A 19,231-nucleotide genomic window follows, 5' to 3' on the forward strand; every position below is an offset into this window, starting at 1 on the left:
GGCTTTGATACACACACACTATTTATTAGAGAGTCTATTTATTGTTGGTTTCGGTCTTTCCATGGGATTTGACAATAAGTAAAATATAGAATGTCAGCAAACTTTTTGTTATAGAAGTTGCATAGCCTTAATGGGCAGATTTTCCCAAAAAGTTGGATTAATTCATTCACGTTTTGCGATATCAGTCTCTGACATCTATGTACAATGGAGGTGAATGGAATTTATTTTAAAAAAATGTTTAATTATTTTGTTATTTAGTCCCTACAATACATGGTGACAGCTTCATGCTTGACCTAGTTGACTAGTTTGATAAAACAAAAAAAGGGAAAAACTTCCACATAACAGCTTTTTCTAGAGCTTTCTACCACATCTCATGGTCTGGTAGTTTTGGTCCAATACTGACAACTGAGCCAAGTGCATTCACTAACGGGATGCAGTTGAAAGCTCCATAAAAAAGCTAAGTCAGAAGACCTTAAGTTAAAAAGGTTTTTGTCAGTCTGTCAGTGGAAACTGTTTCTGTATAGAAGGATGTTGCTGTTGAATATTCTTAGGGTTATTGTAATTGACTAAAACTAAGCCAAAAACTCAAACTTGGGGTGAAAAAAATATTTTAGCTATCTGACATAAAAATAAACACTAGACTTCAGAAAAAAACTAAGGCTAACTGTGTACTTGCAAAACTAACTCATTTAAATTAAAACTATACAATAAATGTCGCATGTCTACATGACTGTGAGTCAATATCTTTGGATTATAATACCAATTCTGAACTTCTTAGATCTGGCCCCTGGCAAATACCCCCCATATTATCATTAAACTAATACTGAAACTAATAAAAACTTTACTGATTTGCAAAGAGAAATTAAAACCAAAAGAAAAATAGAAACTAAAGAAAAATAAAAACTAAAGAAAAATAGAAACTAAAGAAAAATAGTTCCAGTTGTACTGGGAGGGAGGCAGATATTTCAAAACTGTCTGCATAGCTACATCCCTCAACTCTTTGTTTTTTACAATTTAAGTGAACCAACCCTACCAAACAGTTGCAGCATGTGTACAAATGTGTTCTGCAATGTGTTTTGGGCGTTTAATGTGAAAATGCACATAAACAGCAGCTTGATGCTCAAGTGTCATGGCTCTGGTTTGTGACACAAAACAAATGAATCACCCCAGCAGAGGCAGTAGGACCTGAAGTGGCTGAGCGGAAGGACTTCATATACAAACACACAACACCTGCAGGCTTGAAGAGGACTTACGGCTCCTTTGGGAGAACCTCTGGTTTCTCCTGTTTTTTGAGGAAACCACCAGCTCATATATCTAAACAACAGCCCGTCCAGAGTGTTTTTCCTTCCTCGTGGCACCTGATCCGGCTGTCTTACAGCCAGAGATACTGGAGTGTTACATCCTTTCTTTACTCCTTGCTGATTATTTAAAGCCACATTTTACGTCTGTGTTTCTGACATTTTAACAAAATGTTATTATTTGCTTATTTAGTTGTGACTCTAGCAAAACAGACCACACCTTGGGAGCACTCCTTCCACTCCCTGCTCCCCTCCTTGCACAAATAAGTAACACAGGGAGAGATAATGGGCACAAACTGCAACTTTTGTGAAGTGGCTGTGTTAATATCTGTGTTGTTTTTTCTTGTATGGGCCTTTCAGACTGAATTTAAAACCAGCTTTGTCACAGAGTCAGGTTTGCTCCATGAGGAGCTACAGTGTGGTAGTGTAATGATTGCTGCCCCCTAGTGAACCCCATGTTACATCAGCAGAGTTCACTGTAGCAGCTCCTGCTGAAAGTGAATCTGTTTCGATGCTTCCCATGAGGAACCAGAGGTAAACAAATCCGAAACAAAAATATTTTATCAGCATATATGGACACAAAAAAACAAATATTATTTCATGGCGGTGGCTTGGATTTTAAAATGATCTGCATGTAATTTGCTCAAGTCACCATTAAATCCCCGTGAAGAATCGATTTGGACACATTTCCCACTCCTGTGCTATTAGCATCCTCTTGGCTGCTTTAGTAAACTTTATTTACATTGCTTTGTTTTTGATGGTGTACAGCCGGGTTTGTTTGAACGCCTTGTTGTCTCTGCCCGAGCCCCCTCAGTCAAGTTTGTTTGGCATGGCTGCTCACCAGTGCAGTGGTGTGTGTGTGTGTGTGTGTGTGTGTGTGTCTGTGTGTGTGTGTGTGTGTGTGTGTGTGTGTGTGTGGGAGGAGGGAACTAACGGGACAGTGTCCTGCCAGTTCTGTGGACAAACGAGGGGTTGGGTTTCAGTGTGGGAAAGATGACGGCGAAGGACAGGAGCGGCTGATAACAGAAATCGCAGCGCCTAATGAAGAAAACTGAGCTCACCATGTTTGTGGCAGTAGTTTAGGGAGGGGGGAAACCTTTCCTTTTCAACATGACAATGTCCCTGTGCACAAAGCCAGCCCTAAGAAGACATGGTTCTCCCAGTTTGGTGTGGGTGGAAGACTGACCTCGGCCGCATCCAACATATTTGGGATGAAGTTGTTCACCGACTGGAGCAGGCCTTATTATCCATACTTTTGGAATAAAAATCACATATGGGTGTAATTTTCAGATTCAGTGGAATGCCTAAAGACGCTTCAGCAGGGTGGATGCTTGTCAACATTTGGTATTATAACACAACCCGGCTGCAAGAGCAAATTTACAGCGGATTGGCTTAGCAGGTAAAAATAAGAGGGATGCACTGATTGACTCGCTCCCCTTGATCCCATATTTGAAAAGTGCCCAAGAGTGCCCTCTTGGATGCCCCTATAGTAGATAAAACATGATAAAGTGCCCTGTAGGGTGCCCTTCCAGTGGACCATTGTGGTAAAGTTCCCTCTAGGGTGTTAATCATAACCCTGACTAAGTTGTTTCACCATAAATGCAACTTTCTGTGCACTGGTGCCCTTTTTTTTCACCCCTGCCCCTCAAACAGCCTGAGTCTGCCACTGGAGGGGCATTTCATGTATTTATCACAGTGTGCCTTGCCCATGCCCAGTGTTGTACACCTGCAGGTATACCAGAGTGACTTTCAGGTTGCACACCCCCACTCTTTCCTGTCTCTATGCACTCTGTACTGCACAGTGGCACACAAACAGATCACATAGAAATGAATGGGTTCTTTAATATTGCGGTTGAAACACATACATACCTCACTGCCTGATGTTTCTAGGCCAAAAGCTTGAAAAAGCTTTGTTAGTTCAGTTGTATATCTGATACAACAAGCTACAGTATATGCTAAAAATAAAAAGATTAGAAAAGATTAGGGCAATTTGGGGAATTGGACAATTGTTTTCTCTTATTGTTGTTATTCCCCTTTCCATAACTTTGTGAAGCTAGGAACTAAAAGTCCGGAAAGTATTTTTGCAGACAGCGTCTTATTATGAGCACTGGGATCTCACATAATCACAAAACTTCCTCACAGACTGTTACTTTGATTTTGGAAACATTTACATTTAAATTAAAACCAGTACTGTCAATCAAATCTTATTCAAGCACTCCCTCACTGGTCCCGATAAAGCAGACTAATAGTGGTGGAATTGAATTAAGTAGCCTACTTAAGTACTATTTTGACATACTCGTACTTTACTTTCGTATTCCCACTTCATGCTACTTTATACCTCTACTACATTTCGGAAGGCAAATATTGCACTTTTTTACATTTATTTGAAATCTTTTTATTATTTGCAGATTTAGATAATTCATACAAAATACAAACCAACTAATAAATGATGATGTATTATCGGGTAACCTTGCAGCAGTATATCAAGTAATTAAAATGAGCCCCACCTACACCTGCTGTAACATTAAAGTGATGTCCATATTAATGCATCAATAATTATAATCCATTAATTTCATAAATTCTATTCTGAAATGGACCATTCTGCATAATGAATACTTTTACTTACACTTTATACTTTAAGTATATTTTGATCCTTATACTTTTGAACTTTTTATTAGGTAAGACTTTGAACACATTACTTTTACCTGTAACAGAGTATTTTATTTTGTTATATCATGTTATTTATAAGACAAACAAAAACACAGTTTTAGTCACTTATTTTGGTCAATATTAGCAAGTGATAGCAAACTTAAGCTATGTATAACTGACATTACTGAGTCAGTTCAAAGATTGTATGACTCTTTTTTTTTTTTTTTGTTCAGTGAGGTCGGTTAAAGATGACATCCTTTACAGCTAACAGACAACTTTGAGCAATGAGGGGAATTTCAATGTGCCATAATTCTGTAGTTACCACATGTGGCCATAGTGGTCGCTATTTAGCAAGAAATACAGTATGACTTTAAACTCTTCATGTATAATCCCTGAATGTAATAGTAATAAATATATACTGTATGTATATATAAAATCAACATTTGAATATGTTCATATTTTTTAATTAAATAACTGGCAACATATTGCACAGCTTACTTTAAGCATACATCTAAAATGCATGCATGCTTACATACATAACATTCTATATGTGCAAAACAAATATGTGCACCACATATTCATACTTAAAGTTATCCATATATGTGGAAAATTAAATAATGGAATCTAGTTTATACACATATATGTCACCATATATGAGAGACTTTGTCACTTTTCCTGCGTGTTTGCACAGAAAATGTGTGAAAACAAATATCTGAATCTCAAATATGTCCATATATGTAAACTTATATGTCCCTCTATTTAATATATATGTTTTTTTCCCCTTACAAACAGTAACAGAAAAGCCTGCGTTAAAGACTGGGGCTGTGGTGCTTGCAAGATGAGGGCATTAACTATGCAGAGAGGCTCTAATGATAACTCACTATTGAGTTGCATGCAAGTTTTCAGAGCTTCATGTGGACAAGGGATGAGCATATCTCAGCATTTGCTGCTTCAAATATGGGCATTGTTTTTTAATCTGTCTCTCACAGGTCCCCCAGCTTTTAGTGAAATTTGTAGGGTACTCCTTTAAATGTTGTTTAGATAGATAGATAGATAGATAGATAGATAGATAGATAGATAGATAGATAGATAGATAGATAGATAGATAGATAGATAGATAGATAGATAGATAGATAGATAGATAGACATACATTAAAATGAATGTTTAATGTAACCTGGATCAATTATATACAATGTTTTTTCCATTTAAACTTGTAATACAATACAATACTTTTTATGTTATGGCATAAGAGACAAATAGCTGACACTGATATATTTTTCAATCTGTGATCATCATCCTTGGGTGTTATGGGTAAAAACAATATATGGGATTTACAGCAGTTTACTGTACACAGTCTTTTGCCACATTGCCTTTGTGTATACACTGACAAATTAGCTCCAATTACAGCTGCAAGGTGTATGAGACAGGGAAGTCAGTGTGTTTGTTTATGGTTTAGCATTGACCATAAAACACAGTCCAGCCACCTGCATGAGTGTCAGTGACAGTAACAAATTAATTCACTGACTCTGTAAGCATCTGCCGGAGCTCTGGGGAGTGAGACTAATGGTGCACTGCCTGCTTAATGAAGCATTTTCATGTGCCATGCTTCAGCTGAGCTGAAGGGAAGTCGACTGCTGGAATAGCCCCAAGAAGAGCAGTGATGTGCGAGAGGCCTTCAAACCACTTCCTGTCTGTTGGTTAGTCTACAGGAAGTCACATGGTTGTTGCATCCTGCACAGAGTGGCGTTGTGCTCTGATTGGGCTGTATCTGAGAGTAACATAGAATCAGTGTGATGGGACGGGAACCTTGCCTGCTGTCTTCCTCTTCTTTATTCCTAGAAATAAAAGGTGACAAAATAGAAATAAATGTCTGTCAACTATATAGTGAATCGTAAATAGTTGCAACACACATTGATATCACCAATAAAGGTCCACTGTGAGTCTGTGCTTGCATGGTTATCTTACACTTCTTCCTGCCTGTGCTGCTTTCAGTGCATGTTGAAAAGTCATCACAACAACATGAGGACACACGGATGATGCAACTGGTTTCTGAATTGGCCCTCTTGGACAATTAGTCAATGAATCCTTTGAAGTCATTTGAAAATTAATCAGCAACAGCTTTGATAATTGATTCATCATATCAGCGATTTTTTTAAAGCAAAAGTGTTATGTTACTTATAATACCACAGATTATTCTGTTTTGTTCATTTGGTTGTCAGAATGGCATTACATTTGGTGAAGAGCGCATTCACTTGTTCAGGACTTGAAACTCAAAGTTTAGGACTTGGTACTTACTGTACTTTCCACCACTGCTCTGTGTTTGACTTTAAAGCTACGATATGTAACATTTCTGCAAGTAACGATGTGTTTCAGCAGTCGCCTGTCAATGGCATCATATCCCCTTTGTGCCTGCGTCAGCGTTGTGGTTGTCAGCCAGAAGCTGTCATACATTGACTTTTCATCCAGTTTTAGATCTTGGTGGTTTTTAACTCTATATCTGATGAAGGATTTTAGTCATCGGATGTCTCGATCATAAGTTATCAGAGAAACAAGTTCAGCTAATGTTAGCAGAACCTCCAGGATTTGTTTTTACCAGTTTTAGTCCTCAGGTCCGTTTGTAATAAGAATAATTGGGCTCCTGGTAGGAACTTCCTGAACCATGAACACTGAAGGAATCCTAACCGAGAGAAGCTGTCTGCAATGACGGCAATGGTTGTGATGACAACAACTCCCATGATGCCATGCTACTTCACAACGTCATCAAAATGAGAAATAACATAATGTATATTTATGCAAAATGTAATCTCTAGTCTATACTCTATATTGCTCCAGTATCAGAATTGTAAATATCTCTGTGCAGCATCACTTTTATAAAATAGGAAGCAGTTTACAGCTGAGTGCACAACATGGTTGAGCCAAAGGCGACATTAGTGGTAACTATGCACATAGACAATTGCTAGAGTTCAAGTTTGTCTAGCAAAAATATATTTCATTAATGTGTGTATCCATGTCCTGAGGGGAGAGTCTGGGAGAGACTGAGCTGCTCTTGTCTCTCTCTCTCTTTCTCTTTCTCTCTTTCTCACCCGCTGCCTGTCTCTCTGGCAACATGTCAAGTGTGGTTCAAGGTTAAGATACAGTTAAGGTCAACTGTAAGAATCTGAACCACAGCTGCGGCCTCAGTGTGACTCCCCGAATATAGCGCTCACAAACCGGCTTGAGATGCATGTTATCTGGTGTAAACCTGGTGTAAACATAGCTTTGGTTGTCACAAAGCGTGTTTATCAAAGAGCAGCGCTGTCCTCCGCTCACTCAGTCTCAGATAAACCGTGTGAGAAAAAACGAGGGAGACAGGTTGTTAGTGAGTGTAGGGGAAAACAAAGCTCTTCACCAAAAATGTTTTCAACCAGAGAGCGATAAGCACTTTAGGTCAAAGGTCACAGAGCAGGAAGTGTTGGAGTCCTCTTGAGGCTGTTACAGTGCTGACAGCCAAGGACAGGCTGCACGGATGTGGGCCATCAGGCCTTCCTCAGCTCCAGCTCGCATGTTATCTGCATATCCGAAGTGACGCTACAGCATCATGCCAAGGTTCTCTCCAGCCTTACTTAGCATTATTCAAGTGTTTTGCGGTCAAAAGGTCATTCATTTTTCTGATAATCTATATGTTTTCCTCACTGTGGCTGCAACCAGAATGAGGACTGTCGATTGGGGAAAATATCTGAGATAAAGGAGAGTGTGGGAAATCGTTTGGCAACAGAAACTTAGATTAATGCTGCCCAAGCAGTTTGGTGAAATCCATCTCACTGACATTTTATGTTTCTTGAAGCTGTAAAAGGATGTTCCATTAACTAAAGTGGTTTGGCGCTGTGGCTTTGTACTTGGACGTCCGCAGAGTTTAGGACTGACTGAGTACTCCAATTAATGGCTCAATTTTAATTTTGGCCTTAACTATGCCTTACATGTTCCCAACATATCACTCAGCCTACCGATTCCTGACAAAACTTAAGGGGAGTGACACAATCCACATTAAAGCTGGATCTTTCATCAAAGTCCTGGCTACAACACACAGAATATATTACAGTTGAACTTTCACAGACTTAAACCTGACCACATCTCTTCCTGTCCAAAACACATGCACAAGTAACAAATGCGCTCACAAAAACTAATGTATGACTGGGTTACATCATTTTAAATGTCACTCTTGTGTAATTGAATCATATGAAAGCTTTCACAATTTTCAATATTTTTACAAATTTGAGAAGATATATATATATACTGAAAGGCTGACTGTCTAACCCACACTCCAAATTAAAGGCCCAAACAGTCCTTTTGATTTATTTGACATTAATTATCCATCTTTATTTATTATAAAAGTGGTAAAAACTGATTTTTAAGGCGCCAGATTTAACCAAGCGGTCTATCAAATGCCTGACTTTTGACAAGCAAATTTCTTTCTGATATAATAAATATTTTTGTTATCAACAGTATCTTCTCTAGTAAGAGATTGTTGCATAGAGCAATCCTGAGCCCCTCTGAAATATTATTGTTCTTGGATTCACGTTTGAAAATAATCCATTTGCACTGGGTTTATGTGGGTTCTCTTCAGGCTCCTAGAATCGTCACCACCTTTTTACCCCTCTAGCGACTGTACTGTTGGGTTTATTATAGGGTTTTGGTCAGACTTTTGGCCCCTGAGCTGGTTTGGCTCCTCACATGGGACATTCCTGCCGAGCAGCCCCTCCCTGGAAGTCCCTCAGTGCGCAGACTCGCGGCTCTCCGCTGTCAGGGCAAGGCAGACTGACAGTATGGCGGCGGGGTGCAGCTGGAAGGATGCTACTGTCGCCCGTGATGTGTCTATCGCCGGCAGGACGTAAATGGACTATTGACGTCAAAAAGAGAAGAGGATTTAGCGAGAAAGGCCTGTCGCCGTGAGCTCCAAAGATGGCCAGGCTCGCCGACTACTTTTTAGTGGTCGGTTACGACCTCGACAAGCGAGGTGGGTGCTTGAATTAGCCTACCCTGCTAGCTTTAACGGCGTATCATTAGCTGTGTGCAAACAGGAGATCGGAGGGAGGCGGGGACGGCCCGGGCCGCCACTCACAACTGACCGGAGCTAGGCGCTGTCGGCGGGCAGTTAGCCGTCAACTTTGGGCCGGGGACGCGCAGGCCTCACGGGATTAGTGTGCTTAAATGCTAGCGTGTCAGCGGCTGTCCCGCATTTGTAACGGGGGGACACGTTGAATGTACAGCTCCGTTGCAATGCTTAACTTCCACACATGATTTAGCTTTAGCAAAACAAACTGTCGCACTCTGTTGACAGCAGACTTGGGCTAACTTTATTTGCTAAGAGCTAACGTTAGCCGGGGCTAGCTCCGAGGGGGGCTGGCTGCTTGGGTCGGCTGTGACCTAAGACGGATTTAGTCACCCGTTTCACAGTTTCAGCTGCATCTTCACCACTTGTCTCTCATTTACTAATGTAACTGTCGGCATTTAAACGTGGCATTTTCAAAGCAGAGCCTGCCACAGTGTCTGCCGGGCAGCGAGTTGTCAGTGTTTTGGCTGCAGGGTCCAGAGCAGCTTGGGACAGTCGGACCACGAAAGCCCTGCTGATTTCCGCTTGGACTTTATTTGAAGCGTGAATTTTAAATCTGGAAATCGATGCTTCTCCTCGGCGGAGTTGCTGATTGTTTTCTTTGTCTGTGTTTTGTGTGGATTAACCCAGATGGCTTTGCCCCTCCCTGAGCCCCCTCGGACCGGAGCTCTGTTCCCTTGTGTTGTTGGGACGGGGTTTGGACCGTTATCTGAGCCCCCCCTTCCTCCCTTCAGCCTGAGCCTTGGCCTAGATCTGTGTAGTATAATGGCTCGTTTAATCATGAAATATTCAACCCGCCTATCCGATGGAAGCATGCAGCTTGTAACGTGGTAGAGTCTTTTATTTAGAGTAGGTTTTTGCCCATGATTTATTCAGAAGTGGCAAATTGTAACATCACAAGCCCTCTGTGGCTAAAAGCAGGCAGCGAGCTGGCTTTTATTCCTGCAGCAACCTGCATCACTTTTCTGATTGCATGAATGCACCTATTGCATCTTGCATTTTCTTTCAGAGGAGGTTTTGAATACAGGATGTTATAACGTGGACACTGCAAACGCTGCAGAAACTCTCCTTCCTGCCTGAACGCAGTGCAGAGCAGAGCAAGCCTGTAAAAAGCATCTGGGAACCAGACATTAAAGCCACAATAGCTTTAATGGATCAAGGCTCCCATGCCTCGTAAAACCAAACACTTAAGGGTGATGATGACTGTCGGTGTTGCCCCACTACTGCTGCCTCACTGTTTACAGGAACTTTACTCAATGCTGAAGTTTCTAGGTGGAGGCATATTGTTGTGCTAAACATCTCCGGTGGCTCTGCAGTTAGATCTATACGCTCCTGCTTTGCTTTTAATGCTCCTCTAGTTTTGGCTGGTTCTTCAAACATCATTACCAAGCTCCAGAAGGAGATGGAGAGCGTTTTTAATATTGTATATGTGGGTGTTTCTCTTAAACTACAGTGTCAACATTAGATCTCAAGGGGGGTGGGGGGATTTATAGTCGGACGTCTTGAAGTTCCATATGTTTGTGCATTTTTCTGATATTTTAGGTTGTATTTTCATTTTCCTAGCTTTGGCGCCACTCACGCTAAGTGACTGTAAAGAAAACACTTGGCTGCTATTCAAGAATGAACGGTCCTCGATCATAAGAATACCAGGAATTCTGAAGCACAGTAGAGTTTCCTCTGTGTCTAAATATTTCATGCATCCTGTCTACGTGTGTGTGTTTGTGTGAGTGGTTGCTGGTTGTCACTCAGTGGAATGTTTTGCAAGCGTGGGCACTGACAGGTTTTCAGGACTGACATCATCATGCTCATCTGCCTCTCAGAGCGCCGGCGTCGCAAGCAGAAGAATCGTGGGTGTTTACAAACAGAACATCCTGCTGCCCACTTTTCTATGATTTAAGATGGAGCTCTTGTTCCTTGTTCACTTTTATGACTTTGGCTAGTCTAACAGACACTGACCTGAGGGCAGAGCCTTGAATCTTCCTCTCAGTTTGTTTCTAAGGTGTCAGGTTGCTCACATTGTGCTCAACCTAGATGCTAAGTTATACTATCAGTGGATCTTACATGGAGCCAAGATGGCTGCCTGTGGGTTGGGAAGAGTCCATAGTTGCCGGGGTGTGGTCCTCCTAGCAAGGGTCTCTTGAGAAACCCCACAGCATGTCACTGTGTTTTGACAGCGGTTCCTCCACTGCGCCGGGGACCCAGTGGCTAAATTGATACGCAGTCCGAGGCCCAAACAGGAAACTGGGGAGAGGACCCGAGGGAGTCTTATGTTTAGAGCGAGAATCCAGATTGTCTCCCTGTGCGTGTCTGAAAACCAAGAAAGGGGGCATGTGTTTGTGTGTGCGGCTGTGTGAGGCGGTCTCATTCAAGAGCGTGAAGCATACACACACACACACACACACACACATACACACACACACACACACACACACACAGACGCTTACATACAGGCTCTATTGTAGCTCCATCTGTGTGCCTCTGGCGGTGCAGTTTGAGGGTGTTGGTCATTGCTGCGTCGGCCCTAAACAGAATGCAGGATGGTTGTTTTCAGGCTGGAGCAACAACTCTGGCACACAAATCCTCCGCTGAAGCCCAGCCTCTTCTACACACACATACACACACTCCTACAGCTTGCAGTCAAACTAGGATCATTCACAACATTAGAGGCCAGCGAGGACACAAAGAGGTGCAAACAGGGAGGACTGAGCTCGCATTTGGCCTGTTGTGTTTACAGATCTCAGGTTGTTTCTGTAACTGTCATACAGTGCTGTCATGATTGTAGAACAATGTATAAGATTTAAGGGGGCTATGATACCACAGTAAACCAAACAAAAGCAATCAAGAAATGTGCTGTGCCTCTTGACTGGGACAGGTCTGTGATTGTGTTGATGGTGGTTGTCAGCTCTGAAAGAAAATGGTTTCATATTTCACCTCTGACACCAGTTTCTTCACTAGTTTTGTCGCAGTCAGTTCGACTGAGATTTGCATTAATGAAGTGACACCAGACGGGCCGACAGTGATTCATATTGTTCAGCTGTAGGGCTGGATTTTGAACCTCAGTAAAGTAGTGAAAACTGAAAGCTTTCATTGTATGTTCAGATTCATACTCATTTTATGTTTTCTTTGATCAGAGAGTTTCTGATTTAAATAATCATTTTACCTATTTTATTTAGGGTAAGTTCTTGTATGGCTGCTTTTAGAAAGACATATTCCGCAAAAGAAGACAAAGAAGAAACGTATTGTTTTGCTATAAGTACTGAAAATCGGATTGAAACATTTCGAATGAGAACCAGCCCTAGCTATGACAGAGCCAGATCTCAGTTTGTACCCGTTCATGTCCAGCTACTAGATGACAGGAAAGGAAGGGGGTGATAGGAGGTGACATGCGTTATACATGCAACAACAAACCATGGTGTGATTCATGGTTGGCGCCTTAAACCCCTGAAGTGTCCTGAGGCAGGAGACATTTTGAAAAACTATTGAACACACATGAAATGTTTGATCCAGACTGATGCTGTGGTATAGAAGTAGGGATTTCCGTTACTGTGACAAAGCTGTGAGTAATTCATGTGGTGCTCACAGGTGCGTTCTGTACCCGAGAGTGTGACGGTCTATGTGAGCCTGCACAAAGCTCAGAGGGGAAATAGAAACCTCTCAGATTGAAATCAAGATGAAGTGAGGGGAGGAGGAGAAGAGGGTGTGTGTGATGCTGCCAGCAGTGCCTGCCTGTGGGCAGCCACTTCCTCCATCGCCCCAGAGCAGGGCTGCAGCCTTTCAGGCCCTCCAGAAATAGCCCTCACAATCTGCCTTTCATAGGGGGACAGAGCGACGCTGGGTCACGGCTGCGGTGCACTGACGCTTGTGTGTGCGTCCATGTGCTGGCGTGAGCTGCTCTCTCCTCAGCCATTCAGATGGGGAGCCTGAATGTTTGTGGCTGTCTCTGTGTGTTTGCTGCATTGCCATGGCAATGTTTACCCCCCTGTGGGCTGAGGGTTATGGCGAGCGCCTGTCACATATTGATCAGTTCGTGACTAGTCATGATGTTATTATTTTTTTGTGGTGAAGGTAGCAGTGGCGGTATTTTGTGCTGATATGCAGTACCTTTAAATTTGAGCAGCTGTGCACCAAAACACAGTTTTAATGAATTAATAAAAACTTTAATTAATTGATTCTTATTTCAGCTTTTAAAGGCAGCATTTAGACCAACTGCAGAACACCACAACTCTCAACTGGCACCAAGTTGAGTCATTTTAGTGTCAGCGGCTCATAAAAAACAGATAGACATCAGCTCTGTTATGGCAGTAACACAAAAATCATAACCTGTTTACAGACAGCTGTCATGATGCTGTGGGCAGGATGAAACCTCCATCATATCACTGTTGGGTTGTTGCCCTAGTGTGTGTGTGTGTGTGTGTGTGTGTGTGTGTGTGTGTGTGTGTGTGTGTGTGTGTGTGTGTGTGTGTGTGTGGGGCTGTATTACAGCAGTCTGTCTGCTGTGCTGAATACTTGTTATTCATGAGGAAGACAGTGGCCCCAGGGCCCCAACGCTGCCCTCATTCCCTCATTCCTACTACACAGATACAGAGGAGAGTGTGTGTGTGTGTGTGCGCGCTGGGGGTGGGGATGTATATACATACACATGCTTCTTTACGCACACAGGACATGTAGACCAGTCCTGTCGGCAGTCACTTATTGTTCTGTCATATACTGTATACTCAAATAGTAATCCAATGCTGTGTGTGCCAACTTTTCGTGTGTGTGTGTTGCTAAGTAATTGTGATCTGCACCCCGGGGGGCAACAAAGGGCTTGGTCTTATGCCCTAGATTTAGATCGAGCAGTTAAGTAGTCAGTGTGCACCTTTAAAGAATCATTGCAATTAAAATGATCTTTCCTGTTGTTAAGATGGTCTGTCATACTGTTTTATACAGCCACACTGTACATGGATCCACTTGAATGCAGAGACACATGTTTAACACATTGACTACAGGCATTTTTAGGACTGAAAACACTTTTTAAGTTGTAGTCAGATGAAGGAAAAGACACCAAAATATTAATCTAAACGTGTGTGTGTGTGTGTGTGTGTGTGTGTGTGTGTGAGTGAGAGAGAGAGAGAGAGAGAAGGGGTGTTAGGGATGCCCTCCTCCTTGGTGCTTTGATGGTTTCCCTGGAATTCAGAGAATTTCTCTGTCCCCTCTCAGGACAAAAGGCTGAGTCAGTGTTGCTCACAGTCAGCCTGTCGGTGCTCAGGGGAGCAATCGTTCAAATCCCAGAGGGGTGATTCCAACGTGTCCGGAGCAGTTTTGATTTGAAGATAGGGGGTTGTTGGGATTAGTAGAGCTGGTTGTGTGAGGCTTCTGTCTATGTCACTGCAACACCCTGTATGTTTCTAGCTGTAGTATGCAATGGTATTGCCCTTTTTGTACCCTTGTTAAATAGAGATAAAGTTGTTAGATGTGTGTTAAATTAATTAACAAATGTAAGTGTTTCCTTATCTACTCGGAAATGATGTGTTTGGAAAAAACTACAAGCTCAGCAACACTGATACATAATTTTATCGTAACTTGGTTTCATCCACATACATAAAACTCACCAAAACCATCTTCTAAAGTCATTACTTTAATCTTTTAGCTGTCTAAAACTCTAAATATTGTTTGTGTCTAAAAACAAGACATTAAAGATACTATATCATTTTTCAAGAAACGTCCCTCCTTCTCTAAACATTTGAACTGAGCCATGTGACACATTGTTGAAAAAAGGTCTGCTCCACCAAGGCTGTGTTTTTGTAAAAATGTCAGTGGGATTTTGATTTAGGTTTTCTTAAATGTGGAGCAGCTCTCACTTCGACTCTGTTTCTCTTTGCTGGTGTGTGTGAGTGACTGGTGGTAGAAGATTAAGTCTCATCTTTATTAAGATGGCCTCCAGGTCAAATCTGTCTTTCAAAAAAAGAAATCTGCCTCCCAGACACCCACTGTGCTTTCTCTAATCTTGTGTGTAGCCTGTGATTGGTTTGAATATGCAGATTAAAGTACAGTTATTGGTACAGACCTGGTTTGATATCTTGATCACTGTAATGTATTTTATGGCACATATTTGCTGCTCTCCCCTCCCCCATGAAGAGGTCTGTGTTGTTTAAGGTTATGCAGATTATTGTTGAGTCAGTTTTACACCATGTTAATATCTCAGTTGATGACATTTCTGTAAACTTTTCAACATAAGTCTGAACTGAATGCTATCATTCTAACGTAAAGGACGAAGCCTTTAATAGTTAAATAGGAATTAAGGGAGGTGCAGTGTGTGTTCTATGGAGTCCGCCATGTTGAAATGCCATCAAACACTGGCTCTGGATAGGGCCTTTGGAGTTTTTTGTGAGTTTTGTGTCCACCATAGTTTCTCCTACACACTTGGACCAGGAGGATAAATCAAGCGGGTTATAATCTGCAGCTATACCCTGCCCTCATTGTTATATGCTGTGCAAGACATTGTGTATATGTATACGTGAATGAAGCCCATGTTGGCTGTAAATTGCCAGCAACCACAGATAGCACACATATAGTGCTTTTAGGTGTTGGTTATATGTCACATTTGACTGCTTTAGTGTTGAGGAGAGCGAAGGGAAATATGTAAGCATTTATTTTAAGGATTCAGATGGGTCAGAAAAAGTCCCATCAACTACAGAATTAGCCCAAACCTAGCTGTCTGCCTCCATTGTTTTACACTCACTTGGTCTGGTTCCTGTTTGGTTATGACACACGCACACATCTTTTTTCTTAGCTATTGGTTGCCCAAGTAACAAGATGTCATTTCCGGGCCATGTGCGTGGGTGATGAGTGCTGTGGTTGAGAGAAAGAGTTTTGGGGTTGATTTGCAACTGCGTACAATCCGGCCCTAGAATGCAGCAGAAGTGATAGAGGGAAGAAGAGTGTTTTGTTGAAATGATTAGAGGGATGTAATGTCTTGCTGAGTGCCAGAAGATACGTTGTGATTGAGTGCATTAGCCCATGTCCCATCATGTTTCCTGTTGCAGTATTCTGGGGTAGCACACGGAAGTCTTGTTTGCATCTTTTTCTTGAGCAGCTGCTTGATTTAAGCCTGTACTTTCTGTATTTCATGGCATCTTTTGGTGAATTACCACCATTTATTACTACAGCAATATCCTCTGTTTGATTGTGAGTCCTTCCCTTGCCTTTTAGGTAACACAACAAATGATGAGTGTGTGTTACAGCTACAGTGACCATGGTGATTGAATAATGTCTGACATCTTAAAGCTGATTGTGCACAGAGAATTATTTCATTTACCAACAACATTTTTGCATCCCCCTTATCCCCTTGTCCACTAAAAGCTCCTTTAGAGCCACAAGACTGAACTTGATCTGTGACAGCATCATGTCAGCATGCAGGCCATGTGCCCTCCTCATCATGTGATTGTCATCCACTGACAAGTCCTAAATACTGCCCCTGATTTATGTCACTGTTGCAAATCACACCAGCTTCAGTGTTACATTTTGGTCACTTTGCAGACTGGCAAACATGAATACCTCTCATGAGATGACCTACAATTGTTTCCTGATGTAAATGTGTCTCTAGGCAACAATTAATGGAGATATTATCAAAACTGCAATATGCAGAGAATGAGAAGGAGCATTTTTTTTTTTTTTTTTTTTTAACAAATCTAGTTCTGTAGACGTAAGAAAATATGTTTGTTTGGTACAGACCTGAGGAAATGTCACATCATGATTTTAATGTCACATTTGTTCAATGAAAATTATGATGCAAAAATCATAATTCCTCACTAATTGTGAATTGTATTTAAATCATATTATCTGTTCAAATAATTGCAGTATGATGATTATTTTAGCATATCACACAGCCCATGGCGACATTTACTTCAAAAAAAGCTTGATTTTAATAACTTGTCAAATGAAGATGTGACTTCTTAATTGCTGTGCACCAAAATCTACTGAAACCTGGCAGAAGTTGTTGCTTATTGATGAATAACTGACTCCTAATATGGAGTTTATGCACTGTAAATGTAATTCACTGTTCAGTGCAGTCTGCTCAGGATGTTATGAGTCATAATGCAACTTGCAGTAGTACTTAACAAGGCTGCTAGGACTCGCCCTCACGCCGACCGTTAACTTTATGAGGTGATAACATTTGAATATTTGGCAGTGTTTGTTCCTGCTCTCTCTGACAGCTGACAGTGGCACAAGCAGCCACCTGTAACACTGCTATACGCAAAACCATAGTGTCAACCACTGGCAAGTAGCACTGCCGAATTCATCTGCACACCTTCGTCATATTGACAGTGTAAGTGACAGACTCGCAGGGATAGTTGGTGAACTGTTGTAGCCAGCGTGCTCACCGCTAACATGCTAGGCAAGTGGGAACATGCTAGTGCTAGTCAGTCACTGTCGCTGTTGTGCAATCTACCCCCCTCTAGCATTTTGTTCTCAGGATTTTACATCATATTATTCAATAAAGAATGATTTAAGAAGGGGAAGGTAGTTGGACAGTTAGCAACAAGCTTGCTGTCTGTTCATTTTGTTTAGATCCAGCTATTTTGATTACATTGAAATTAATTTCAATGTGTTGCTGTTATAATTGCTGGTAACAGGGCCAAACATATAAATCCACTATTTGGGATGGCTAAAGTTGTGTGTTGGCAAGTGTTATTGCCGACACTAGCTAGGGGATTGTGGTTAAATTCATATTGTATTGATTATATCATATTATTTGGCCAGACACTTGTCACAATTGTACGGAATCTTTCAGTTTCAATCAAAGATTGTACTGTGTTTTATTGTCTGCAATTAAAAACAATTGACGTAGCGATATACTCTTATGGACCAGGATATGAATGACTAAACAAGCCTAGGTCTGTTTGTGTGCAGTCGAAGTTGAATCCTGGATATACTTGAGTCAGAAACACACCCCAGAGTGACTGGAAAGTAGATGGCCTGTGTTGTGTGAGCATTGGCAGAGGTTTCCACACTCTATTCAGTCTGTTTGGTGGCTCAGACTAAAGCAGAGCACTCTCTGACGTCCACCTGTAGCTGCAAAGGCAAAACGAGCTCATGTTATTAATCATCAGTCTGTGACATTTTGATTAGATCTGAAGCAACCTACTATCTAAAACTGAAATATGTTTAGACGCTTTAGCTGCTGTGTCCCTCTCTGAGGCCTTTTCCTCTCCTGGAAAGCCTTTCTTTTTTGTTTGGGGTGGTGGGGAAAGGAGGGGGAGCATTAGTTTTGCAGGAAGGATGTGAGTTTGCTGAAGAGCTTTTGCACAAAGAAAATGTCCCACATTGTCTCCAGGGCGACGGCGGTTGCCAGATGGGGCAGGTTTTTTTCACCCTTGGTTCCTAAATGACAGCTTTACTCAGACAGTTGGTTTTTAACATGGTCCGGCTCATTTATTCATTCAGGATTATCATCTTTTCCATCATCCAACACCAAACTCAGACAGCTCTAAATGTCAAGTGTTACTTATTGATGTGCTGGTGCACTCTGTGGGCACAGTGACATAAAACTGTACTACATTGTGTTGCCTCTGACCCAACGAGGGGACTGCAGTCTGTGGTTGTAGCTGCTTTTAATCAGAGAGTGACTCACACTCCTTTATAATGCTCAACAAGACTGTCCCGCATGTGTGTGTATTATAAATTAAAGGAAGAATGTGTGCGTAATGGCAAACGGGGTGGACAGCAGAGAGAGCGCTGTCAGAGGGTGTGGTAGATATAATGTAATGATGTCATTGTTTTGTATGTCTTCACCCAAAGGGCTCTATAAATGTTTCTGGAGATGTTTTCTTAACACACTGTGCAAAGTAATGCAGTGATGGCAGCGCTCACCTCATGTACTCTGATCCTACTTGACCTGCAGTGTAGTTATGTTGCTGCAAGCTAGTCATATGGCTCAAATTTAGAGATTAAAGGTGCTGTAAGAGATATTCTTTTGTTAAAATAAGTGTTAAATAGCTCTACATTCTGACAGCTGTCACTGATATAGAGTGTTCAGTCAGTAACAAAGGTCTCCCAGTCCCTCCTTTCTGCAGTAAACAGAGAATACATTTTCTGGTATACTGTTCCCACTTTATTCAATCAGGAGAGAGAACTCCACAAAGAGGCGGTCCTCAAGGGCAGGCAGCAGTATTTCAGTGTGATGCTTTTGGGAGGAGGGTGGAGACTGCTAAC

The 19,231-nt window shown here is 41.7% G+C and overlaps 1 protein-coding gene across 7 annotated transcripts in view; it reads left to right on the top strand.

Annotated features, from left to right (window-relative positions):
- The first annotated feature begins 8,719 nt into the window (after nt 1-8,719).
- The window catches only part of sbf1 (SET binding factor 1), a 62,454-nt gene continuing 51,942 nt past the window's right edge, over nt 8,720-19,231 (top strand). For 6 of the 7 annotated variants that reach the window (XM_051392718.1, XM_051392722.1, XM_051392721.1 and 3 more), the window contains exon 1: nt 8,721-8,941. In XM_051392718.1, the coding sequence (XP_051248678.1) occupies nt 8,887-8,941 (55 nt within the window). In that variant the 5' untranslated portion in view covers nt 8,721-8,886. Of the gene's footprint in view, nt 8,942-19,231 lie in introns of all 7 variants that reach the window. The other variant, XM_051392720.1, reaches the window with a different exon arrangement.

This window comes from Dicentrarchus labrax, unplaced genomic scaffold (genome assembly GCF_905237075.1).
Source record: "Dicentrarchus labrax unplaced genomic scaffold, dlabrax2021, whole genome shotgun sequence".
NCBI lineage: Eukaryota > Metazoa > Chordata > Actinopteri > Moronidae > Dicentrarchus > Dicentrarchus labrax.